Raw genomic sequence first — 26,564 nt, 5'->3', positions numbered from 1 at the left:
CCAGAACCGGGGATCTTTTGCCTACCAGCCGATGCTGTGCCACTCAGCCCCGGCGGAGTCCCACTCGCTACTCTGGCGTGGGGCCATCCTCACCATTTCCAAAATAAATAAGTTGGGGCGGGGGGGGGTTTCCCTAGCCGGCAGCTTACCTGTCTGCCCCCTCCCTCCCTGCCCGGCCCAGCCCAGCCAATCAGGGCGCGCCCTGGGCTGCCCGGCGGCGGGGAGGACGGAGCGGACGAGCGATGCGCCAGGACTTGGGTACCACAGCAGGAGCCGGCGGGGCGGTTGCCGTGGCAACGGGCCAGCGCATCCTCCTCCTCCTCCTCCCGGCGATGGATGGGGGGGGGTCCCCCCCCGGGCGCGGGGCCTGTTTCGCTTTTGCGGGAGGATTGCGGGGGGCGCCTCCCCTCCCGGCATGCATGCCCGCGCTGGCCCCTTCCTCGGGGGAGGCGGTGTGCTGGCCTGGCCGGGCTCTGCTGGGGCATCCCCGGGCTCGGGGGCGCGCCGGGCTGCCCCTCCCCCCGTTCCCACGCCGGCCGCGCGCCTCCCCTCCCCTCCCCTCCCCCTCCCGGGAGGCAGACAAAGGCGGGGGAAGCGAGCGGGAGCGGGAGCGGGCAGCCCTGCCCTCCCCTCCCCTCCCCTCGGAGGCGGCCAGGTGCCGCGGGCTCTTCAGTCGGCCGCGGCGTGCTGGAGGGAGCCGCCGTGGTGCAGCCGCGCGGGCCGGGCCGGGCCTGCAGGTGCCGCTTGCCTCCTGCTTTGTGCGCCGGCTGGCCGCGCGGAGCCCCTGAGGCGGCGCCCCCATGAAGAAGACGGCGGCGGCCTCCAAGCGGGTGGGTGGGTGGGGGGGCTGCAGGGGGGGGGGGTGAGGGGGCTGCGGGGGGGGGCGGGGAAGGCCCCTCTGCTCACGCCGCCTTTGCTCTGCTTCCCGCAGGGCCCGGCCGAGGGAGGCCCGGGGGGCCCGGCGGTGCCGTCGGCGGCGCCCGAGAAGGTGGGCTGGGTGCGCAAGTTCTGCGGGAAGGGCCTCTTCCGCCAGCTCTGGAAGCAGCGCTACGTCCTCCTGCGCGGGGAGCAGCTCTTCGTCGCCGAGAAGGAGGTAGGATCCCCGGGTCCGGGAGAGAGGAAGGAGATCCACCCCCCGCCGCGCCCGGGAGCCTCCCGGAGGGAGGGACCCCCCCCCCAAGACCGCCTGCCCACCCCCCTCTCTCCCTCCTGCTCGGCTGGGCAGGAGACACTTCGGGGGACGGGGAGGGACGGCGGCTCAGTGGTAGAGCCTCTGCTTGGGAAGCGGGAGGTCCCAGGTTCAATCCCCACTGGCGTCTCCAACTCAAAAGGGTCCAGGCAAGGAGGCGTGAAAAAACTTCGGCTTGAGACCCCGGAGAGCCGCTGCCGGTCTGAGGAGACAAGACTGACTCCGATGGACCGAGGAGGCTCGGATTCAAGAGAAGTCAGCTTCATAAGTGTTAGGGAGGGACGGGGGCTCAGTAGTAGAGCCTCTGCTTGGTGAGCAGACGGTCCCAGGTTCAGTCCCTGGCATCTCCAAAAAAGGGTCCAGGCAAGTAGGCATGAAAAACCTCCGCTTGAGACCCTGGAAAGCCGCTGCCAGCCTGAGTAGACAAGACTGACTTTGATGGGCCCAGGAAGGTCTGATCCAGTAGAAGGCAGCCACCCAGGAAGCAGCCGCCTTCAACCCAGGCAGCGCCGTCCCAGTCAGCAGGCTGTGCTCAGGCCGGCAGCCGCTCTCCTCCAGGGCCTCCTCAAAGGTCTTTCCCAGCCCTTTGAACTGGAGATGCTTCTGGGGATTGGAACCGGGGACCTTTTGCGGGCCATGCAGAGGCTCTCCCGCTGAGCCACGGCCCCTCCTTGTGTGGCCCTGCCTCACCCAGAATTCCCTCCGGCGGTCTCCCATCCACATACCAGTGGAGGCCACCTCCCACCCATCCAGAGTTCTGTTGAGAGCAGGGTTGCCTGCGCAATCCAGGTCACGAAGGCAAGAGACAGATTGAGGTGGGTGGTCATTGCTGGTCTCTGGGCAGCCACTCTGGTCAGCACCCCCCCTCCCTCCCTACACACGCACGGCAGGCAGGCAGGCTGGTCATGAACATCTGAACCTCTGAAGCTGCCTTCTACTGGATCAGGCCCTCTTGGGTCCATCAAAGTCAGTCTTGTCTACTCAGACTGGCAGCGGCTCTCCAGGGTCTCCTGCTGAGGTGTTTCACGCCTCCTTGCCTGGACCCTTTTGAGATGGAGATGCAGGGGATTGAACCTGGGATCTTCTGCTTACCAAGCAGATGCTCAGCCACTGAGTCACCGTCCCTCCCTAACACTTATGAAGCTGCCTTCTACTGAATCAGACCCCCCCTGGGTCCATCAAAGTCAGTCTTGTCTCCTCAGACTGGCAGCGGCTCTCCAGGGTCTCAAGCAGAGGTTTTTCACGCCTCTTTGCCTGGACCGTTTTGAGTTGGAGATGCTAGATATTGAACCTGGGACCTTCTGCTTCCCAAGCAGAGGCTCTACCACTGAGCCACTGTCCCTCCTCTAACTGGCAGCGGCTCTCCAGGGTCTCCAGCTGAGGTTTTCACGCCTCCTTGCCTGGACCCTTTTGAGTTGGAGTTGCCGGGGATTGAACCTGGGACCTCCTGCTTACCAAGCAGAGGCTCTACCACTGAGCCACTGTCCCTCCCTAACACTTATGAAGCTGCCTTCTACTGAATCAGACCCCCCCTCGGTCCCTCAAAGTCAGTCTTGTCTCCTCAGACTGGCAGCGGCTCTCCAGGGTCTCCAGCTGAGGTATTTCACACCTCCTTGCCTGGATTCTTTTGAGTTGGAGATGCCGGGGATTGAACCTGGGACCTCCTGCTTACCAGGTCTCCCCTTCAAATCACCAAGGCCAGCCCTTCTTGGCTTCCAAGATCTGATAAAGTCGGGCCAGCCAGACCTGGGCAAAGCAAGAGAGAAACAGAGGCTGTGGTCCAACTTTGCACAGGGTCAGACACCCCCAGCCCTTCATGCCTCACTGGTCCCAGCACAACCTTCTCTGGTGTTTTGCATGCAGCTTGCAAGCCTCATTTCAGGGAAAGGGCAGAGAGGAAGAGATCCAGGAAGGAATGGGGAACTGAAAGCAGACTGCTGGTGTGTGTGTGTGTGTGTGGGGGGGGGGTGTTGCGTGAAGAGGTCTCCAGCTGTCGGCCTCTCCAAAGGTGGTTTAATTACCACAAAAGCCAGCTGGGCAGGTAGGAAACTGAAGCCTTCCAGAAGCACAGAGGTGATTAGGGAGAGAGGCGCATACTGGATACTCCAGTTACAGACGCAGTCATGGGATAAGGGGGGGTGGGGGGGGAGGTGTGGATAGCAACATCTAGCACAATCTGTTGTGAAGAAGTCACGTTTTCCCCCAGTGAAATCTTCTCTTGCGGGCAAAATGCACTTTCCTTGCCACTTAAGGGCCTGGATATTAGGAAGAATTTTTCTTACAATCGGAGTAGCTGAGCAGTGAAATGGGCCGCCTAGGGGAGGCCGTGCGCTCCCCCACACTGTCGGTCTTTAAGCAGCGGCTGGACGAACACTTGTTGGGATGCTTCGGAGCAGGGGTGACCAAATTTGTTTAACATAAGAGCCTCGTAGAATAAATGTCACGTTTGAGAGCTGCGAGACAAGAACATCAGAAGTTTGAGAGAGGAAGGAAGGAAAATATATGAAGGAGAGGTGGAAAGAAAGCAACTTTAAATGCATTTTCTAAGTTGCCACCTGGCTTGGTGAAGTGATTTAAGAAGAAGAAGATATTGGATTTATATCCCACCCTCCACTCCGAAGAGTCTCAGAGCGGCTCACAATCTCCTTCCCCTTCCTCCCCCACAACAGACCCCCTGTGAGGTAGATGAAGATATTGGATTTATATCCCGCCCTCCACTCCGAAGAGTCTCAGAGGGGCTCACAATCTCTTTTCCCTTCCTCCCCCACAACAGACACCCTGTGAGGTAGATGAAGATATTGGATTTATATCCCGCCCTCCACTCCGAAGAGTCTCAGAGGGGCTCACAATCTCTTTTCCCTTCCTCCCCCACAACAGACACCCTGTGAGGTAGATGAAGATATTGGATTTATATCCTGCCCTCCACTCCGAAGAGTCTCAGAGGGGCTCACAATCTCTTTTCCCTTCCTCCCCCACAACAGACACCCTGTGAGGTAGATGAAGATATTGGATTTATATCCCGCCCTCCACTCCGAAAAGTCTCAGAGGGGCTCACAATCTCCTTTCCCTTCCTCCCCCACAACAGACATCCATTGAGGTGGGTGGGGCTGAGAGGGTTCTCAAAGCAGCTGCCCTTTCAAGGACACAGTTTCAGAATGACCTACAATTTCCTTTACCTTCTTCCCCTGTAGCAGACACCCTGTGAGGTGGGTTGGGCTGAGAGGGCTCTCACAGCAGCTGCCCTTTCAAGGACAACATATGCCAGGGCTATGGCTGACCCAAGGCCATTCCAGCAGCTGCAAGTGGAGGAGGGGGGGAATCAAACCCAGTTCTCCCAGATAAGAGTCCGTATACTTAACCACTACACCAGACTGGCTTTAAAGAGACAAATGCCTTCTCTAAGCTGGCCAATGGGAGGGATGATGAGGGGGGGGGGCTTTGAAAGCCACACAATTTATTTGAAAGAGCCACATGTGGCTCCTGAGCCACAGTTTGGCCACCCTTGCTTTAGACTGATCCTGCACTGAGCAGGGGGTTGGACTAGATGGCCTCTATGGTCCCTTCCAGCTCTATGATTCTGTGATTCTAGATTGCTGTGGTCTGGAGCACACCACCCTAACAACTGAAGGTCCCTCCAAAACTGTGAGTCAGAGTTCAACCCAGGGAGAAAAAGTATGTCCTCCATGCTGGTGTCCTTAGAACTAGACCAGGGGTGGCCAAACTGTGGCTCGGGAGCCACATGTGGCTCTTTCACACATATTGTGTGGCTCTCGAAGCCCCCACTGTCTGGCTTGAAGATGTCGTTTCTCTCTTTAAATCACTTCTCTAAGCCAAGCCAGCCAGTGGCTTGGAGAACGCATTTAAAGTTAAAGTTGCTTTCTTTCCGCCTCTCCCTCCCCATCTTTTTGCCTGCCTTCTGGCTCTCAACCATCTGACGTTCATGTCTTGTGGCTCTCAAACACCATGTGGCTCTCACATTAAGCAATTTTGGCCACCCCTGAACTAGATGGTGTCCTTCACCACTAACAGAGGTGGCTTGCCGTTGCCTGCCTCTGTGTTCTGACTCTGGACTTCCATGGTGGTCTCCCATCCAAGTACTAACCAGGTCTGACCCCGCTTAGCTTCTGAAGTCTCATGAGATCAGGTTAGCTTGTGCTTTCCAGGTGTTCAGGGATGGTTTGCCATCGCCTTCCCCTGCGCTGGACTTCCGTGGAGGTCTCCCATTCAAATACTAACCAAAGACTGACCTGGCTTAGTTTCCGAGCTACTGCAAAAATTAGTGTGCTATGGGGCCATTTTTTCCTGAGCCAAGACAGAAATGTGTGAGCGAGAAGCAAAAAAACCCCCTGTGAGCTAACTCACACTAACTCAGCTTAAAGGGAACGCTGGCTCTGGGGTTCTCCTCCTGCTGTCCCTGTGGCAAATGAACCAGATTTCTCCCCCTGGGTACCTCCACAAATTCTCCATCTTTCACACAGACAGAAAATGGCCCCCTCCTCCACTGTGATGCTGGTTCTAGCCAAAGCAATTGTTCCTCAAGCCCTTATCTCACTTACACAGCAACGCAGAAGCTGATGGGAACAGACGGGAGTGATCTTGAGTCAGCAAGAAGGAAGGGCAATTCAGAGAGGCCTTGGGAAGCTTTTCCCAGGATGCTTTGATGGCCAAGGTGAGGGATTCCCCCCCCCCCTTCTAATTAATGTGGGGCCCAATCTAGCGGGAAATTCTCCTGCGTCAGCCCCACTGAAATGAACACACGTGCAGCTCCTATTGATGGCAATGGCGTTTCTGCAGAAGATCTTCTCGCTGGATCATGCCTATTGTCTGTCTCCCACACTTGATCCCCAACTCCTCCACTTGCAGCTGCTGGAAGGGCCTTGGGTCAGCCATAGCTCCAGCAGAGGTTGTCCTTGAAAGGGCAGCTGCTGGGAGAGCCCTCTCAGCCCCACCCACCTCACAGGGTGTCTGTTGTGGGGGAGGAAGGGAAAGGAGACTGTGAGCCGCTCTGAGACTCTGAGTGGAGGGTGCAATATAAATTCAATATCTTCTTCTTCAGTTTGGTGTAGTGGTTAAATGTGCAGACTCTTATCTAGGAGAACCGGGTTTGATTCCCCACTCCTCCACTTGCACCTGCTGGCATGGCCTTGGGTCAGCCATAGCTCTGGCAGAGGTTGTCCTTAAAATGGCAGCTTCTGTCAGAGCTCTCTCAGCCCCATCTACCTCACAGGATGTCTGTTGTGGGGGGGAGAAGATATAGGAGATTGTAAGCCACTCTGAGTTTCTGTCCTTGAAAGGGCAGCTGCTGTGAGAGCCCTCTCAGCCCCACCCACCTCACAGGGTGTCTGTTGTGGGGGGGAGAAGATATAGGAGATTGTAAGCCACTCTGAGTTTCTGTCCTTGAAAGGGCAGCTTCTGTGAGAGCTCTCTCAGCCCCACCCACCTCACAGGGTGTCTGTTGTGGGGGGGGAGAAGATATAGGAGATTGTAAGCCACTCTGAGTTTCTGTCCTTGAAAGGGCAGCTTCTGTGAGAGCTCTCTCAGCCCCACCCACCTCACAGGGTGTCTGTTGTGGGGGGAGAAGATAAAGGAGTTTGTGAGCCTCTCTGAGACTCTGTCCTTGAAAGGGTAGCTTCAGGGAGAGCTCTCTCTGCCCCATCTACCTCTGTTGTGGGGGAAGATGATAAAGGAGATTGTAGGCCACTCTGAAACTCTGTCTTTGAAAGGGCAGCTTCTGGGAGAGCTCTCTCAGCTCCACCCCCCTCACAGGTTGTCTGTTGTGGGGGAAGAAGCGAAAGGAGATTGTAGGCTGCTCTGAGACTCAGTCCTTGAAAGGGCAGCTGCTGGGAGAGCCGTCTCAGCCCCACCCACCTCACAGGGTGTCTGTTGTGGGGGAAGAAGATATAGGAGATTGTGAGCCTCTGATTCAGAGAGAAGGGCGGGGTATAAATCTCCTGTCTTCTTCTTCTTCATCTTTTTAGAGGCAACCCAAATCCAAAAGGAAGATTTTTGACTTGTATAAATCATGCAAATGAAGCTAATGTGTATCTTTGTTTAATTTGCATCATTCCTTCAGCACGTCCAGGGAACTCAGCCCCTTCGCAGACTGTTCTGGGCATTGCCCAGATCTTCCCACCCCCCCAACCAGGGCACAAATGCTGTTTGAATCCTTCAGTCCACTTCTTGGAGGGAATTCCAGACCGTGATGAATGCATTTCCCATGAATCTGATAATGTCCCCAGCAAGTGAAAGTTTGTATTTATCAGTGCAAGAGTGTGTGTGTGGGGGGGGGGTAGATCCAGCCCCTGTTCCTTCTGCTTAACAGACATCCTGGACTGAGGGTCTGAAGTTTTCGCACCTAGAGGGGAAGGAGTGCGAATTCTTGTGGGATTCTGATAGCTCCTTCCTTCAACGAGGACAACAGATGTCCGCCATTGCATTGGCCTGACTCGTAAACCGAAGCTCCAACTGCATATCTGGATCATGCCTATTGTCTGTCTCCCACACTTGAGCCCCCACTCCTCCATTTGCAGCTGCTGGGATGGCCTTGGGTCAGCCAGAGCTCTGGCAGAGGTTGTCCACGGGAAACTTGGGGGAACAGAATCCTTTGTTGTGTCTTCCAAAGTGTGTTGAGCAGAACGACATTCAAGTCCAGTAGTACTTTAAAGACTGAATGAAATGTTCCAGGGGACAGCTTTTGTGAGTCAGGGCTCAGTTCGTCCGATAAAGAGCGCTTCTGACAGTAGCTCAAGCTGACAGAAATCGGTGTGTTTTCTCTGGGGTTTGTAAGTCGCCTTGAGCTCAGAAAAAGGGAAGGAAGCTGGATCTGAGGCCAGAAGCAGCTTCGAAACCAACAAGAGATTCAGGGTTTCAAGAGTCAAGGCCTGGAGGAGGGGCTGCGGCTCAGAGGAACAGTTTCTGCTTGGCATGCAGAAGGTCAAGGGACGGTGGGACGGTGGCTCAGTGGTAGAGCATCTGCTTGGGAAGCAGAAGGTCCCAGGTTCAATCCCTGGCATCTCCAAAAAAGGGTCCAGGCAAATAGGTGTGAAAAGCCTCAGCTTGAGACCCTGGAGAGCCGCTGCCAGTCTGAGAATACAATACTGACTTTGATGGACCGAAGGTCTGATTCAGTAGAAGGCAGCTTCATATGTTCATATGTCCCAGGTTCAATCCCCGGCATCTCCAGTTAAAAGGACCAGGCAGGAGGTGATGGGAAAGACCTCAGCCTGAGACCCTGGAGAGCCATGGAGAGGGGCCATAGCTCAGGGGCAGAGCCTCTGCTTGGCAGGCAGAAGGTCCCAGGTTCAGTCCCCAGCATCTCCAGTTAAAGGGACCAGGCAGGAGATGATGGGAAAGACCTCAGCCTGAGACCCTGGAGAGCCATGGAGAGGGGCCATAGCTCAGTGGCAGAGCCTCTGCTTAGCATGCAGAAGGGCCCAGGTTCAATCCCTAGCATCTCCAGTTAAAAGGACCAGGCAGGAGGTGATGGGAAAGACCTCAGCCTGAGACCCTGGAGAGGGGCCATAGCTCAGGGGCAGAGCCTCTGCTTGGCATTCAGAAGGTCCCAGGTTCAATCCCCGGCATCTCCAGTTAAAAGGACCAGGCAGGAGGTGATGGGAAAGACCTCAGCCTGAGACCCTGGAGAGCCATGGAGAGGGGCCATAGCTCACTGGCAGAGCCTCTGCTTGGCAGGCAGAAGGTCCCAGGTTCAGCCCCCGGCACTGCTGCCAGTGTGAGTAGCAATACTGACCATGATGAAGCAGGGTGCGTGTGTGTCTGATTCAGCAGAAGGCAGCTTCATGGGTTCACTGCTGAAGAAGAGATACACTCAGAGTCCCAGAGCAGCTTCCAATCTCCTTTCCTTCGTCTCCGCACAACAGACACCCTGTGAGGCAGGTGGGGCTGAGAGAGTTTGGAGAGAACTGCTCTTGAGAGAACAGCTGAGAGAACTGGGACTGGCCCGGGGTCACCCAGTTGGCTCCAAACCCGGTTCACGAGATGAGAGTCTGCTCTTCTTAACCAGTGGCAAAACTGCAGCTCGGGAACGACATGTGGCTGTTTTACCCAAATTGCGTGACTCTCGAAGACCCCGTCCATCTTGGAGGAGGCATTTCTCTTTTGAAACCACTTCTCCAAGCCTAGCCAGCTTAGAAAATGCATTTAAAGTTGCTTTCTTTCCACCTCCACCTCCCTCCCCCACCTATTTGCCTGCCTGCCTTCCTTGCGGCTTTCAAACATCTGATGTTCATGCGTTGTGGATCTCAAACATCTGACATTTACTCTCTGTGGCTCTTAATGTTAAACAAGTTGGCAAACTGGGCTAAAACCAATAAAATGAATTTTAACAGGGATAAATGTAAAGTTCTGCATTTCGGTAGGAAAAATCCTTTGCATGGTTATAGGACGGGAGAGACTTGTCTTAGCAGTAGTCTGTGCGAAAAGGATCTAGGGGTCTTAGTGGACCATACGCTGAACATGAGTCAACAGTGTGATTCAGTGGCTAAAAAGGCAAATGCAATTTTGGGCTGTATCAACAGAAGTATAATTTCCAGATCACGTGATGTGATGGTATCGCTTTGCTCTGCTCTGGTAAGACCTCTCTTGAAGTATGGTGTTCAGTTTTGGGCACCACATTTTAAGAAGGCTATAGAACGGGTCCAGAGTGTGACGAAGATGGTGAGGTGTCTGGAGACCAAGTCCTATGAGGAAAGGTTGAAGGAGCTGGGGATGTTTAGCCTGGAGAGGAGGCAGCTGAGAGGTGATAGGATCACCATCTTCAAGTCCTTGAAGGGCTGTCCTAGAGAGGATAGTGTGGAATTGTTTTCTGTGGCCCTGGAAGGCAGGACCAGAACCAACGGGTTGAAAGTAAATCAAAAGAGTTTCCGGCTCAACATTAGGAAGAACTTTTTGACCGTTAGAGCGGTTCCTCAGTGGAACAGGCTTCCTTGAGAGGTGGTGCGCTCTCCTTCCTTGGAGGTTTTTAAACAGAGGCTAGATGGCCATTTGACAGCAATGCAGATGCTGTGAATTTAGGGGGAGGTATTTGTGGGTTTCCTGCACTGTGCAGGGGGTTGGACTAGATGATCCTGGAGGTCCCTTCCAACTCTAGGATTCTGATTCTAAGTTTGACGCCCCCCCTGCACTATAGGAAACTGGCCCTCTGCTTAAAGCAGTTTTCAGAAAAATGGCTATTAAATGTTTTAAATAAAATAAATACTTGGCAGTAGCAACATCAGCAGTGTGTCTGGCATTGCTGATATGATTAAACAGGGCACATGGAAAAAACTCTGGATTCCATGTGTGGTTCAAATGAGCGAAGGAGAGAGAGGGGTCCCAAACCAGTAGGCCCCGAATCCTGTTTCCTTAAATGGTGCTCTTTCTTTCCTTGTACCAGAAATCACAAATTAAGAAGATGATATTGGATTTATATCCCGCCCTCCACTCTGAATCTCAGAGTCTCAGAGCGGCTCACAATCTCCTTTATCTTCCTCCCCCACGACAGACACCCTGTGAGGTGGGTGGGGCTGAGAGGGCTCTCACAGCAGCTGCCCTTTCAAGGACAACCTCTGCCAGAGCTATGGCTGACCCAAGGCCATTCCAGCAGGTGCAAGTGGAGGAGTGGGGAATCAAACCCTGTTCTCCCAGATAAGAGCCCGCGCACTTAACCACTACACCAAACTGGCTTTACAATCTCCTTTACTTTTCTTTCTCCCCCCACCAACACTCCCTGTGAGGTGGGTGAGGCTGAGAGGGCTCTCACAGCAGCTGCCCTTTCAAGGACAACTCCTGCGAGAGCTATGGCTAACCCAAGGCCATTCCAGCAGGTGCAAGTGGAGGAGTGGGGAATCAAACCCTGTTCTCCCAGATAAGAGTCCGCACACTTAACCACTACACCAGACTGGCTCTAGAACTCGAACAAGGCCAAGAGGCTGCTAAATGTGTTGCAAACACCTGATGGAAATGACTGATGGCTTCCCTTTTTCAAAACCCAAGAGCGGACAGTAGTTTCCTCTATCTCATGGAAAGAAGCCATTCCCTGTCAGAGGGTTTGCACACACGCGTGTTCCATGAATCATTTCCGTCCGCGGAAGAGGGCAGTCTCTCAGGACGTTCTCTTGTGCAAATCCTGTCGCAATGAGCAGGGGCTGAGGCGAAGGACTTGCGCTGGGTATGACAGCGGTGCATACCCAAGACCACATTTGGGGTTGGGGGTGCCCTTGATACCGTTGCCAATCCCCAGGTGAGGGCAGGGGATTCCCCCAGTTTGGAGGCCCTCCCCCTGCTTCAGGGACTTCAGAAAGCATGGGGGGGGGGAAATGTCTGCTGGACACGCCATTATTCCCTGTGGAGACCGATTCCCATAGGGTATAATGGAGAATTCAGCTATGGGTATTTGGGGCTCTGTGCAGACTGGGTTTTTTTGAAGCAACGACACCAAATTTTCAGCATAGCATCCAGTGCCTCTCCCCAAAATACCCTCCATGTTTCAAAAAGATTGGACTAGTGGGTTCAATTCTGTGAGCCCCAAAAGAACGTGCTACTGTCCTTCATTCTTTCCAATGGAAGGAAGGCATTTAAAAGGTGTGCCGTCCCTTTTAAATCTGATGGCCAGAATTCCCTTTGGAGTTCAATGATGCTTGTCACAACCTTGGTCCTGGCTCCACCCCCAAATCCCCCAGGTATTTCTTGAATTGCACTTTGCAATCTTAGTCCTTGAAGGTTGCCAACTGAGGGCAGCCCTCACTGAACATGCCAGAGAACCAAGCGCCAGTTTGGTGTCGTGGTTGAGTGCGCGGACTCTTATCTGGGAGAACCGGGTTTGATTCCCCACTACTCCACTTGCAGCTGCTGGAATGGCCTTGGGTTGGCCATAGCCCTCACATTGTCCTTGAAAGGGCAGCTTCTGTGAGAGCCAGTTTGGTGTCATGGTTGAGTGCGCGGACTCTTATCTGGGAGAACCGGGTTTGATTCCCCACTCCTCCACTTGCACCTGCTAGCATGGCTTTGAGTCAGCCATAGCTCTTGCAGGAGTTCTGTCAGAGCTCTCTCAGCCCCACCCACCTCACAGGGTGTCTGTTGTGTGGGGAGAAGATATAGGAGATTGTGAGCCACTCTGAGTCTCGGATTCAGAGAGAGAAGAGCGGGGTATAAATCTGCAGTCGTCTTCTTCTTATGTGCGTGGACTCTTATCTGGGAGAACTGAGTTTGATTCCTCACTCCTCCACTTGCAGCTGCTGGGATGGCCTTGGGTCAGCCATAGCTCTCGCAGGAGTTGTCCTTGAAAGGGCAGCTGCTGTAAAAGCTCTCTCAGCCCCACCCGCCTCGCAGGGTATCTCTTGTGGGGGGAGAAGATCTAGGAGATTGTGAACCACTCTGAGTTCAGAGAGAAGGGCAGGGTACAAAGCTGCAATCTTCTTCTCTGATGGGGTTGCCTTCAAGTAGGGACAGTGGGGTGACAGACTGGGGTGATGGTGAGGAAATCACAGAAGGACAATAGAGGGGGAGGGACAGCAGCTGGCTCTGGCCTTCCCATTCCTTTCAACGCAAGAGCGTGCCAGCGACGTTACTGCAGCGTCAGGGGATTCTCTGGTGCCGCCGTGTCTTGTCTCCCCCCCACCCCGCCCCATTTCCCAGCCTCAGCTGCTTCTACAGACCTCCCTCCTCATTGGGTTTTCAGCCTGGCTCAGGCCTTTCCGTAGCTAGCAAGAAAAAGGCAGATGGTGCCAAAGATTAGCTTGATTGTTTTAAAAAGCCCCCCCCATGTTCTGTCCAGCCCTGCTTGCTTGCAGGCCCCCCCCCCAAGATTGATTGGTGGGAAGGAGAGAGCATCCTTTCCCCCACCCCCCATTAGCCGCGGTCAGCTCGACACAAAGCAAGAATCAATGTGGCCGCTCCCCCTCCGCTCTGCAAGGAAGGAAGGAAGGGGCCTTGGATCGTCTCACAGGGCATTTCCTGTCCCTGTTTCCACCCTGCCCCACTTCCCCTCTGACCCTCCTGTTGAGAAAGACATAAGAACGCCCCCCCCCCACACCCCAAGATGAAAACAAGAACCATTGTGGGGGAGTTTAGAGAGCCAGTTTGGTGTACTGGTTAAGTGTGCGGACTCTTATCTGGGAGAAGCAGGTTTGATTCCCCAGTCCTCCACTTGCACCTGCTGGAATGGCCTTGGGTCAGCCAGAGCTCTCTTATCTGGGAGAACCGGGTTTGAGTCCCCACTCCTCCACTTGCAGCTGCTGGAATGGCCTTGGGTCAGCCAGAGCTCTCTTATCTGGGAGAACCGGCTTTCATTCCCCACTCCTCCACTTGCAGCTGCTGGAATGGCCTTGGGTCAGCCAGAGCTCTCTTATCTGGGAGAACCGGCTTTCATTCCCCACTCCTCCACTTGCAGCTGCTGGAATGGCCTTGGGTCAGCCAGAGCTCTCTTATCTGGGAGAACCGGGTTTTATTCCCCACTCCTCCACTTGCACCTGCTGGAATGATCTTGGGTCAGCCATAACTCTCTTATCTGGGAGAACCAGGCTTGATTCCCCACTCCTCTACTTGCACCTTCTGGAATGGACTTGGGTCAGCCAGAGCTCTCTTATCTGGGAGAACCAGGCTTGATTCCCCACTCCTCCACTTGCAGCTGCTGGAATGGCCTTGGTTCAGCCAGAGCTCTCTTATCTGGGAGAACCGGGTTTTATTCCCCACTCCTCCACTTGCACCTGCTGGAATGATCTTGGGTCAGCCATAACTCTCTTATCTGGGAGAACCAGGCTTGATTCCCCACTCCTCTACTTGCACCTTCTGGAATGGACTTGGGTCAGCCAGAGCTCTCTTATCTGGGAGAACCAGGCTTGATTCCCCACTCCTCTACTTGCACCTGCTGGAATGGCCTTGGGTCAGCCAGAGCTCTCACACAGTTGTCCTTGAAAGGGCAGCTTCTGTCAGAGCTTTCTCAGCCCCACCCACCTCAAAGGGTGTCTGCTGTGGGGAGAGGAGATTGTGAGCCGCTCTGAGTCTCTGATTCAGAGAGTGGGGCAGGGTATAAATCTGCAATTCTTCTTAATATCCAGGAGACCTGGGTTTGAATCCCCATTCTGCCGTGAAGGTTCACTGGCCAGTCAGCCTCGTCTCCTCACAGGGCACTTGTGAAGAAAAAATAGAGGAGAGGAGAAGGGTACAAGCTGCCTCAGGCCCTCACAGGGGAGAGGTGAAGTAAAGAAATAAAGAAGAAGAAGATATTGGATTTATAGTGGAGAATTGATCCATGAGTAGCTGAGGCTCTGGGGGGGGGGGGCTGTTTTTTGATATAGATACACCAAATTTTCAGCATAGCATCCAGTGCCTTTTCCCAAAGTACCCTCTATGTTTCAAAAGGATTGGGCCAGGGGGTCCAATTCTATGAGCCCCCAAAGAAGGTGCCCCTATCCTTCATCATTTCCAAACGGAAGGAAGGCATTTTAAAGGTGTGCGGTCCCTTTAAACGTGATGGCCAGGGCGTATTTTGAAGTCCCACTGTGCTTGCCACACCCTTGCTCCTGGCTCCACCCCCGAAGTCCCCAGATATTTCTTGAGTCAGACTTGGCAGCCCTTCTCTCAGTTGTCAGTATCTGGTGGAATGTGTCCGTCTGACTGTCTCGGGGCCGTTGTTCCAGCAGGACTGTGTCCTTTGCAATCTGCTGGATGAAGATTTCTGTGATGCCTGAAATGCTGCACTTTTCTAAAATTGGTTACTCTGGGAAAACATTTTTTTTTTAAATCAGGGCTCTCTTAGATTGCTGCTGTATGTCTAACACCGGCAGTGTCCATTTGTAATGGCTTAAAATGTCAAGACAGTGTGCGTTTGCAATAAAAAAAGGCCAACGCCATGCTGGGAATTATTAGGAAGGGAATTGAAAACAAATCAGCCAGTATCATAATGCCCTGTATAAATCGATGGTGCGGTCTCATTTGGAGTACTGTGTGCAGTTCTGGTCGCCGCACCTCAAAAAGGATATTATAGCATTAGAGAAGGTGCAGAGAAGGGCAACTAGAATGATTAAAGGGCTGGAGCACTTTCCATATGAAGAAAGGTTGAAACGCTTGGGACTCTTTAGCTTGGAGAAACGTCGACTGCGGGGTGACATGATAGAGGTTTACAAGATAATGCATGGAATGGAGAAAGTAGAGAAAGAAGTACTTTTCTCCCTTTCTCACAATACAAGAACTCGTGGGCATTCGATGAAATTGCTGAGCAGACAGGTTAAAACAGATAAAAAGAAGTCCTTCTTCACCCAAAGGGTGATTAACATGGCCATTGGCCTGATCCAACATGGCTTCTCTGATGTTCTTATGTGACACAGAGTGTTGGACTGGATGGGCCATTGGCCTGATCCAACATGGCTTCTCTTCTGCTCTTATGTGACACAGAGTGCTGGACTGGATGGGCCACTGGCCTGATCCAACAGGGCTTCTCTTATGTTCTTATGTGACACAGAGTGTTGGATTGGATGGGCCACTGGCCTGATCCAACAGGGCTTCTCTTTTGTGACACAGAGTGTTGGACTAGATGGGCCACTGGCCTGATCCAACAGGGCTTCTCTTATGTTTTTATGTGACACAGAGTGTTGGACTGGAGGGGCCACTGGCCTGATCCAACATGGCTTCTCTTATGTTCTTATGTGACACAGAGTGTTGGACTGGATGGGCTGTTGGCCTGATCCAACAGGGCTTCTCTTATGTTCTTATGTGACACAGAGTGTTGGACTGGATGGGCCACTGGCCTGATCCAACAGGGCTTTTCTTATGTTCTTATGTAACACAGAGTGTTGGCCTGATCCAACAGGGCTTCTCTTATGTTCTTATGTGACACAGAGTGTTGGACTGGATGGGCCATTGGTCTGATCTGATAGGGCTTCTTTTATATTCTTATGTTCTTATGGCTTGCCGAGTTTCCTGGGTTCGAGCCCAGCCAACTTTGCCTCCTTTTATGCCGGCCTTTAAACTCCTGCCAGATAATCTTTCTCAGAGGGACAAAAAAGCTTAGCGACAGCGGATGTGGTTTATTTCACATGTCACAAATCCCAGGATTGGCTGTGTGTATCTCATGCGACCCCGACAGCACTCTGGGTGGCGTGCAGCAGAGATCTGGCCCAGTTAAAAATAGGCCACACTCCGCCACCTCCTCAACTCCGTGACTAGCTGTCATGCCTCTTTCGAGCATGTGCCGGGAGGCTGCAGCGTAGGCTCCGCTCCGTGCTCCGTTCTCTCCTTCCAGGATCTTTACTCTGCATGTGAACAACTAGAATTAGCCTCACAGGGACTTGCTTTCAGAGGTGGTCTTCTTATGAGGTGACCCATGTTCCCTCTAAGCTGCAGAGTCCTGTAAGCAAAGATGCTACTGTGTGAGCTACTGGCGTTAAAGCTGGGAGCGACTGCTTGAATTAGTGTGCTCTGGGGTCGTCCTTCCTGAGCGGAGACAAAAAGGTGTGAGCTGGAGGCTAAAAATCTGGGAGCTCGCTCACGCTAACTCAGCTTAGAGGGAACACTGGAGGTGACCCCTTGAGATGGGCAGTTTCCTGTCCCCTTCAGAGCATCAACCTGATGACAGAGGAGGGTGTTGAATTGTTTTCTGTGGCCCCAGAAGGTAGGACCAGAACCAATGGGTTGAAATTAAATCAAAAGAGTTTCCAGCTCAATATTAGGAAGAACTTCCTGATCGTTAGAGCAGTTCCTCAGTGGAACAGGCTTCCTCCTCGGGAGGTGGTGGGCTCTCCTTCCATGGAGGTTTTTCAACAGAGGCTAGATGGCCATCTGACAGCAATGAGGATCCTGTGAATTTAGGGGGAGGGGTTTGTGAGTCTCCTGCATTGTGCAGCGGGTTGGACTAGATGACTCTGGAGGTCTCTTCCAATTCTAGGATTCTATGACGGTTAAGAGCGGTTCCTCAGTGGAACAGGCTTCCTCGGGAGGTGGTGGGCTCTCCTTCCTTGGAGGTTTTTCAACAGAGGCTAGATGGCCATCTGACAGCAATGAGGATCCTGTGAATTTAGGGGGAGGTGTTTGTGAGTGTCCTGCATTGTGCAGGGGTTGGACTAGATGACCCTGGAGGTCCCTTCCAACTCTTCTGTGATTCTAACAGGCTTCTTCCTTGGGCGGTGGTGGGCCCTCGCTCCTTGGAGGTTTTTCAACAGAGGCTAGATGGCCATCTGACAGCAATAAAGATCCTGTGAATTGAGGGGGAGGTGTTTGTGAGTTTCCTGCCTTGTGCAGGGGGTTGAACTAGATGGCCCCTCGGGTCCCTTCCAACTCTTCTATGATTCTAAGACTGTTAAGAGCGGTTGCTCAGTGGAACAGGCTTCCTCCTCGGGAGGTGGTGGGCTCTTCTTCCTTGGAGGTTTTTCAACAGAGGCTAGATGGCCATCTGACAGCGATGAGGATCCTGTGAACTTAGGGGGAGGTGTTTGTGAATTTCCTGCATTGTGCAGGAGGTTGGACTAGATGACCCTGGAGGTCTCTTCCAATTCTATGATTGTATGACTGTTAAGAGCGGTTCCTCGGTGGAACAGGCTTCCTCCTTGGGAGGTGGTGGGCTCTCCTTCCTTGGAGGTTTTTCAACAGAGGCTAGAGGGCCATCTGACAGCAATGAGGATCCTGTGAATTTGGGGGAAGGGGTTTGTGAGTTTCCTGCATTGTGCAGGGGGTTGGACTAGATGACTCTGGAGGGCCCTTGATTCAATGACCTGGGCCTACTTCTACGCTCTCAGCCTCACCTGCCTCACAGGGTTGTCATGATGATAAAATGGAGGGGAGGCGAAAGATGGAGGAGAAATGTGAGGCATGAATAAAGAAAGTTGGCCAAAGCAGGGAAGGACGAATCCCTCTGGCAAGGAGGGCTCTTCCCTCTCCTGAATCTCCCTCCCTCTTGCGTGTGTGGCCTGGCTCGCTCGCTAAAGCTCTTTGCGCTGTACACCCTCCGCCACAAAGTGCTGGTCCAGAGCAGGCATGCCAGACTCATTTGTTATGAGGGCTGGATTTGACATAAATGAGAGCTTGTTGGGCCGGGCCGTGTTAGGTTGGGCTGAGCCATTTCGGGCCGGGCCAAGTGTGTACCTATTTATGACTAAGTAGCAGAGATATAAATTTTATAAAGAACACAGACAAACACAAATATGTTTTTTTTAAAAACTAAAAACATGCTTAAAACTTGAGCACTCCTTGGGCTTAAAGGTGCTTTCTTTGTATTTCTCCCGTGGGATCCAGGGAACTGGGCAAAGGAAGCTCTGGCTCTTTCCTTCCTTCTCCAGGGGACCAGGAGGGGGAGGAGCCTCAGCCAATAGAAGGAAAAGAGGCTTGGCTCAGTAGTTCTGCTGTGCAATTGAGAGCTTGGCAAAGCAAGCTGTCCTTCCCTCGCTTCCTACCCATTGCCTCAGCCATTGGAGAATCTAGAGGCTTTGCTCTGTAGCTCCTGTACGACTGAGCAAGCTTTGCAAAGCTAGCTGTTATGCAGAAGGAAGCAAGATAGAGGGAGAAGGGGGCCAGTTGCCCGGGGGCCTGATTCGGCCCTCAAACTGCATGTTTGACAACCCTGGTCCAGAGGGTTTCCCTGCTTTGGTCCTGCGTTGTGATTCAGATACGCTGGGGAAGAGCATTGCTTGGAGTGAGTTTCTGGAGAGGCTGGCGGGATACTTTGAGCCCCTGCTGTGTGTTGCCCTCCCCAAAAAAGGAGGAAGCAAAGCAAACAGCCCAACACCCCCCCCCCCCAAATACCAGGCTATAAATAATCCTCTCCCTCAGGCTGTTCCTTCTGCGTGTTCCACTGAGGAGGAATATCTTCTCACACGTCTCTGCCTGTGAACTACTGGGAGAGAAGCTGTGCATCTTTCAGGAGTCATTTTAGAGGCCTGAAGAATTCAGCTTGGCTCTCTTCCTTGGGAGGATCTGTAACCCTTTCCTGATCACCATCTTCAAGTACCTGAAGGGCTGTCCTAGAGAGGATGGTGCAGAATTGCTTTCTGTGGCCCCAGAAGGCAGGACCAGAACCACCGAGTTGAAATTAAATCAAAAGAGTTTCCGGCTCAACATTAAGAAGAACTTCCTGACCGTTAGAGCGATTCCTCAGTGGAAGAGGCTTCCTCAGGAGGTGGTGGGCTCTCCTTCCTTGGAGGTTTTGAAACAGAGGCTAGATGGCCATCTGACAGTGATGAAGATCCTGTGAATTGAGGGGGAGGTGTTTGTGAGTTTCCTGCAATTTGCAAGGGATTGGACTAGGTGACTCTGGAGGTCTCTTCCAGTTCTATGATTCTATGACTGTTAAGAGCAGTTCCTCAGTGGTTCCTCCTTGGGAGGTGGTGGGCTCTTCTTCCTTGGGGGGTTTTCAACAGAGGCTAGATGGCCATCTGACTGCAATGAAGATCCTGTGAATTTAGGGGGAGGTGTTTGTGAGTTTCCTGCATTGTGCAGGGGGTTGGACTAGATAACCCTGGAGGTCCTTTCCAACTCTAGGATTCTATGACTGTTAAGAGTGGTTCCTCAGTGGAACAAGCTTCCTCAGGAGGTGGTGGGCTCTCCTTCCTTGGGGGGTTTTCAACAGAGGCTAGATGGCCATCTGACAGCAATGAAGATCCTGTGAATTTAGGGGGAGGTATTTGTGAGTTTCCTGCATTGTTCAGGGGGTTGGACTAGATGACCCTGGAGGTCCCTTCCAACTCTAGGATTCCCCATCGCAGAGGTGTTGTTGGGAATTAGCCCGCAAACTCCATCAGCTGCTCAGATAAGAAGAAGCTTCGCAATATTTTCTGATCATAAATCTTACTTGCCATCTTTGTGGAACTTGGGAGTGGTTATGTGCTTTAGCATAAAGTTACGTTTACAACAGCTTTGCGGAGTAGGTCGGTATTATTCCGTCTTGCATTTGGGGCTGAGAGAGCGAGCGGTGGGCTTGCCAACAGGCCAGGAGAAAACATTCCCCTTGTGACTGCCGTACCTTTTACAGCAGCTCAGTCTGCAGAGCCTGTAGGCAAACGTTTTTTAGTCTGTTATAGACACACAGATATGTCAGCAGTTGATGCATTGGCCACTAGTCATGGTGACTGAGGAGAACCTCCACATTCAACGGCACTAATTCTCTGAATCCCAGAGCCAGGGGAAGGCCTCGGCCTCTCTGCCCTGTTGTTGGCCCTCCAGAGGAACAGGCTGGCTACTGTGTGAGACAGGAGGCAGGACTAGATGGACCTTCTCTGGTCTGACCCAGCAGGGCTCTTCTAATGTTCTTCTCATGGGAAGGCCTCGGCCTCACTGCCCTGTTGCTGGCCCTCCAGAGGAACTGGTTGGCCTCTGTGTGAGACAGGAGGCTGGACTAGATGGACCCTCCCTGGTCTGACCCAGCAGGGCTCTTCTAATGTTCTTCTCAGGGGAAGGCCTTGGCCTCTCTGCCCTGTTGTTGGCCCTCCAGAGGAACTGGCTGGCCCCCGTGTGAGACAGGAGGCTGGACTAGATGGACTCTCACTGGTCTGACCCAGCAGAGCCCTCTGATGTTCTTCCCAGGGGAAGGCCTCGGCCTCTCTGTCCTGTTGTTGGCCCTCCAGAGGAACTGGCTGGCCACTATATGAGACAGGAGGCTGGACTAGATGGACCCTCCCTGGTCTGACCCAGCAGAGCCCTCTGATGTTCTTCTCAGGGGAAGGCCTCGGCCTCTCTGCCCTGTTGTTGGCCCTCCAGAGGAACTGGCTGGCCCCTGTGTGAGACAGGAGGCTGGACTAGATGGACACTCCCTGGTCTGACGCAGCAGGGCTCTTCTGAGGTTCTTCTCAGGGGGAGGCCTCGGCCTCTCTGCCCTGTTGTTGGCCCTCCAGAGGAACTGGCTGGCCCCTGTGTGAGACAGGAGGCTGGACTAGATGGACCCTCCCTGGTCTGACCCAGCAGGGCTCTTCAGATGTTCTTCTCAGGGGAAGGCCTCAGTCTCTCTGCCCTCTTGTTGGCCCTCCAGAGCAACGGGTTGGCCACTGTGTGAGACAGGAGACCAGACAAATGGACCCTCCCTGGTCTGACCCAGCAGGGCTCTTCTCAGGGGAAGGCCTCGGCCCCTCTGCCCTGTTGTTGGCCCTCCAGAGGAACTGCTTGGCCACTCTGTGAGACATTTTGTTGGTCTCAAAGGCGTCACTGGACTCAAACTTTCTTCCTTTGGTACCTGTAGAGGAGACCGGCTCAGCACTTTTCCCTTGGCATGCAAAAGACAGCATCTCTGTTTGTGCTTTTTCTCCATCTGCAGGTGAAAGACGAGAAAACCATCCAGGAAGTGTTTGACTTGAATGACTACGAGAAATGTGAAGAGCTCCGGAAATCCAAAAGCCGGAGCAAAAAGAACCACAGCAAGTTCTTGCTCTCGCACTCCAAGGAGCCTGGGAACACGGTAGGTCTCCTCCAGGAGCTCTACGGCACCACCGAGATAGGGCTTAGGGTTGCCAACTCCAGGTGGGTCCTGGAGACCTCCTGGAACCCCAGCTGATCTCCAGACTACCTTGGAGGGTGAACGCTGTGGCATTATTTATTTATTTATTTATTTAAGATTTATATCCCGCCCTTCCCACAAGTGGCTCAGGGCGGCTTCCAATAGTAGATCCATCAAAATTACACATATAAAGGGATCCATATTTAAAACAGATAAAACAGATAAAACAGATAAAACCCTAGTTATTAATACACATAAATATTTCAGCTATATATAAAAGGAATCCAGCAAGTTACAGTAAAATTCTCAAGCTAAGTAAAGGCTAGCCGGAAGAGGGTCGTCTTACAGGCCCTGCGGAACTGAACAAGGTCCCGCAGGGCCCTCACCTCTTCCGGCAGCTGATTCCACCATGTAGGGGCCATAACAGAGAAAGCCCTTTCTCTGGTGGACTTCAACCGGGCTTCCTTCGGCCCAGGGATAGTAAGGAGATTTTGTGTTCCCGACCTCAGTACTCTCTGGGGAACGTGCGGGGAAAGACGGTCCTTCAGGTAGACAGGTCCCAAGCCATATAGGGCTTTAAAGGTGATAACCAGCACCTTGTACCGGACTCGGTATATTACTGGAAGCCAGTGCAGGGTCCGAAGACCCGGCTGAATGTGTTCACTGAGGCCCCTCCTTTCACCAGGCTCCACCCCCAAATCTCCTGGAATTTCTCAACCCAGATTTGGTGGGCCTAGGCTGAAGCTGGATGGTTCACAGCTCATGGAGAGAACTGAGGCTTGGTCCTGGCCTCTCTGGGGCAAAGCCTGGGACCTGGGAGAGCTGCGGCCCGGTGGAGGAGACAACCCGATTGGGCTGAGTGGGGGGAAGGTCAAACGGCAGCCATTAAAAGTTCTTGAACTTGACTTGTACCCCCGACTTGACTTCTACTTATACAAGAGACATTGTTGGTCTCTAAGGTGCTGCTGGATTCGAATCCGGTTCTTCTAAGAGATTTGGCATTTGAGCTCTCTGTCCACCTGGAGCAGGAGGCTGCAGTTTCCGTCACTTTAGGATGCTCTAGTCAAAACCCTCCTCCTGGTTGCTGCCACATGTCCCTTCTCCCCTAGGCCCCCAAACCTGGTCTTCCTGGCTGTGAGTCCTGAGGAGAAGGAGTCCTGGATCAACGCCCTCAACTCCGCTATAACCCGGGCAAAGAACCGCATCTTGGATGAGGTGAGTTGCCAGCTTTGTCTCTGGGAATTCCTTGGCCGCTACCCCCAGATCAGAGCAGGGAGCTCCCGGGGACCTCCTGGAGAGCCAGTTGGGTGTAGTGGTTAAGTGTGCGGACTCTTATCTGGGAGAACCGGGTTTGATTCCCCACTCCTCCACTTGCACCTGCTGGAATGGCCTTGGGTCAGCCATAGCTCTCTTTAATCTGCGTAGTTTGGTGTAGTGGTTAAAGAGCGCAGACTCTTATCTGGGAGAACCGGGTTTGATTCCCCACTCCTCCACTTGCACCTGTTGGAATGGCCTTGGGTCAGCCAGAGCTCTGCAGGAGTTGTCCTTGAAAAGGGCAGCTGCTGTAAGAGCTCTCTCAGACCACTCACCTCACAGGGTGTCTGTTGTGCACGGAGGAAGGGAAAGGAAATTGTAGGCCACTCTGAGATTCTGTCTTTGAAAGGGCAGCTGCTGGGAGAGCCCTCTTAGCCCCCACCCACTTTGCAGGGTGTCTGTTGTGGGGGAGGAAGGGAAAGGAGATTGTAGGCCGCTCTGAGACTCTGTCCTTGAAAGGGCAGCTTCTGGGAGAGCTCTCTCAGCCCCACCCACCTCACAGGGTGTCTGTTGTGGGAGAAGAAGATAAAGGAGATTGTGAGCCGCTCTGAGAATCTGATTCAGAGAGAAGAATGGGGTATAAATCTACCGTCTTCTTCTTCTTCAAAGGAGCTTTATGCTGAGTGGGGATCCGAACTCAGGTCTCCCAGGTACAAGTCCAGCGGGCTGTGAGCATGCTGTTTTGACACATCTTCTGGAGGTGTCGGGGACGTCATGGGCTGGTCTCTGGGGTGCTGGTAGGTGGCATACACCTTGCCACCCGTGCCACTGGGCTGGAGATGGGCCTGCCTCCTTCCCCTTCCCCTTCTCCTGCCTGCCAGAAGGAAAGAAACCGGAGACCGCAGTTGTTGTCTGTGATCCTCTGCAGCCATCTGCCTCCCCTCTCCCCCTGCTGTCTGTGTGTCGTGACTCATTCCGCACGTGGTGGAGAAGTGGGAAAGGGAGCGCTGTGTTTTGGTTGCTGCTAAATTTGGGAGAAGCCAGCCCCCATCGTTTGCTCTTTGCAGCCGGCTTTGGCAGGGAGATGCGGTGGCAGGAGCAGCCGCTCTGCTTTTCAAGAGCTTTTCTTATGGCGCTCCGGGAGGCTGCAGAAGGGCCCATGCGCTCGAGGGCTCCACGGGACGGCGGCCCGTTTCACAGCAGCCACCGTTTTGGTTGGTGGCTGCCCAAAGCCAAACGTCTGCGTGGGCCCCCCCCCCCATCATTGTGGCAAGACACCACCTGTTCCAAAAGCAGCAGTCACATTTCTGCTTTATATTACATAATGCCCAACGGTTGTGTCTGGAATGTTCCCATAGCCGAATATAACACCCCCCCCCCCGCTGTTTCAAGGGCATTCGGTGTGATTAGTAGACTGATCAAAGTAGGGTTGCCAATCCCCAGGTGGGGGCAGGGGATCCCCCCATTTGGAGGCCCTCCCCCCGCTTCAGGGTCGTCAGAAAGCAAGGGAGGGGAGGGAAATGTCTGCTGGGTACTCCGTTATTCCCTATGGAGATTTATTCCCATAGAAAATCATGGAGAATTTCGTTTGTTGCGAAGGAAGCGCTGGGCTAAGCTGACCCTTGAACATAAGAGAAGCCATGTTGGATCAGGCCAATGGCCCATCCAGTCCAACACTCTATGTCACACACACACACACACATATATACACACTTTGGCTAATAGCCACTGATGGACCTCTGCTCCATATTTTTATCCAATCCTCTCTTGAAGCTGGCTATGCTTGTAGCCGCCACCACCTCCTGTGGCAGTGAATTCCTCGTGTTAATCACCCTTTGGGCGAAGAAGGACTTCCTTTTATCCGTTTTAATCTGACTGCTCAGCAATTTCATCGAATGCCCACGAGTTCTCGTATTGTGAGAAAGGGAGAAAAGGACTTCTTTCTCTACTTTCTCCATCCCGTGCATTATCTTGTAAACCAAAGTTCATCCAAGCCACAGTCTGGCCACCCCTGCTCTGGAGCCATTTTTCCTGAGCTAAGATAAAAATGCGTGAGCTGGAGGTTGAAAAGACTGTGAGCTAGCTCATACAAACTCAGCTGAGAGGGAGCACCGGAGGACAGACGCATCCTGCTATTCTTGGCTAGGTGGGCACCGGGCTGAGTGGAGCGTTTGCCGGTAGCCCCTTCCCGGTGGTCCAGCTCTGCGATGAGCCCACCTCCCTTGAGATATTCCAGCTGCTTGTTGTGAGTAATGGATAGGCAGGAGAGCTCTTTGACCAGCGAATGGAGGCTCTGCCCATGGAAAGGCAACACGGAAGAGATGAATTATTCACCGAGATCTCTCAGCTGGGGTCCAGTTGCCTCATCGAGCGTGGGTGAAGCCTCTCCATGCGGTGGCTGATGGGCCCTTGTCTTGCATTTCAGGTGACTGTGGAGGAGGAGAGCTATCTCGCCCACCCGACGCGCGACAGGGCAAAGATCCAGCACTCCAGGCGACCCCCGACCCGGGGGCACTTGATGGCCGTGGTACGTACAGCAGCAGCTAGAATCCCATGCCCAGCGCGCAGACCTTCAGGAAATCAAGTGTGGCCTGGGATTTGTCATAAGGAACCATGCTGTCTGCAACTGGGGAGGGTGTCTGTGTGCCAAATTTTGTTCTGATCCATCAGTACTCTGGCCCTTTCTTGGCATGCGGCCTGTTTTTCCCTTGGGGAGGCCTCTTGGGTCCAACTTCACAGTCTTCTCTGTTCGGGCCAATGTTCCCCCAAGGCTGCAGAGTCTTGTGAGCAAAAGTTCTACTTTGTGAGCTGCTGGCATTAAAGTGGTGAGCTCCAGCATACATTAGTTTAGAATCATAGAGTTGGAAGGGACTTCCAAGGTCATCTAGTCTAACCCCCTGCACAATGCAGGAAACCCACAGATATCTACCCAAATTCACAGGATATTCATCGCTGTCAGATGGCCATGTAGCCTCTGTCTAAAAACCTCCAAGGAAGGAGAGCCCACCACCTCCCGAGAAAGCCTGTTCCACTGAGGAACCACTCTTAACAGTCATAGAATCCTAGAGTTGGAAGAGACCTCCAGGGTCATCTAGTCCAACCCCCTGCACAATGCAGGAAACTCACAAATACCTCTCCCTAAATTCACAGGATCCTCATTGCTGTCAGATGGCCATCTAGCCTCTGTTTAAAAAATCTCCAAGGAAGGAGAGCCCACCACCTTCCAAGGAAGCCTGTTCCTCTGAGAAACCGCCGGGCTCTGAGGCGCCATCTGTTTTCGCATTTCCTAGGTGTGTAACAGACCCAGGGAACGCAAAACCGGCAGGGCACCATCTGCACTCCATGGAGTCTGCTTTCCATCGGGGAAGGCAAGCTCCAAGGAGTGCACACACCGTGTGTGGAGAGATGGGGCGCCCGGTGGCGCCCCTAAGCTAGGTGCGCCCTAGGCGGCTGCATACATTGCCTGCTTCCACGTACTGGCCATGCCTACAATTGAATCTGTTCCACCCCAGACCAGTAGGGCTGTTCTCTGGAACTGCGTTAGGAGGAGGCTTAGTGATAACGGTACTGAAAACTGTTCTCCAAAAACAACCGTGAAAACAGCTCTTCTTTTTTTTGGGTGGGGGGGCTGTCTGCTTCCAGGCATCTACCTCAACGTCTGACGGGATGTTGACCCTTGACTTGATCCAGGAAGAGGACACTTCCCTGGACGAT

At 53.3% G+C, this 26,564-nt stretch overlaps 1 protein-coding gene across 1 annotated transcript; it reads left to right on the top strand.

Annotated features, from left to right (window-relative positions):
* Positions 1-800: 800 nt before the first annotated feature.
* LOC132565930 (pleckstrin homology domain-containing family O member 1-like) lies at positions 801-26,561 on the top strand (the record flags this gene model as incomplete). The annotated part of the gene is made up of 6 exons (XM_060230551.1): positions 801-830; positions 932-1,093; positions 21,417-21,558; positions 22,708-22,811; positions 25,276-25,377; positions 26,493-26,561. Coding segments are annotated over exons 1-6 (609 nt in total), but the record flags the coding sequence as incomplete, so codon positions are not given.
* Positions 26,562-26,564: the final 3 nt, after the last annotated feature.

The sequence above is a fragment of the Heteronotia binoei genome, unplaced genomic scaffold, assembly GCF_032191835.1.
Source record: "Heteronotia binoei isolate CCM8104 ecotype False Entrance Well unplaced genomic scaffold, APGP_CSIRO_Hbin_v1 ptg002125l, whole genome shotgun sequence".
Taxonomy (NCBI): domain Eukaryota; kingdom Metazoa; phylum Chordata; class Lepidosauria; order Squamata; family Gekkonidae; genus Heteronotia; species Heteronotia binoei.
This window is presented reverse-complemented; position numbering and strand designations above follow the sequence as displayed.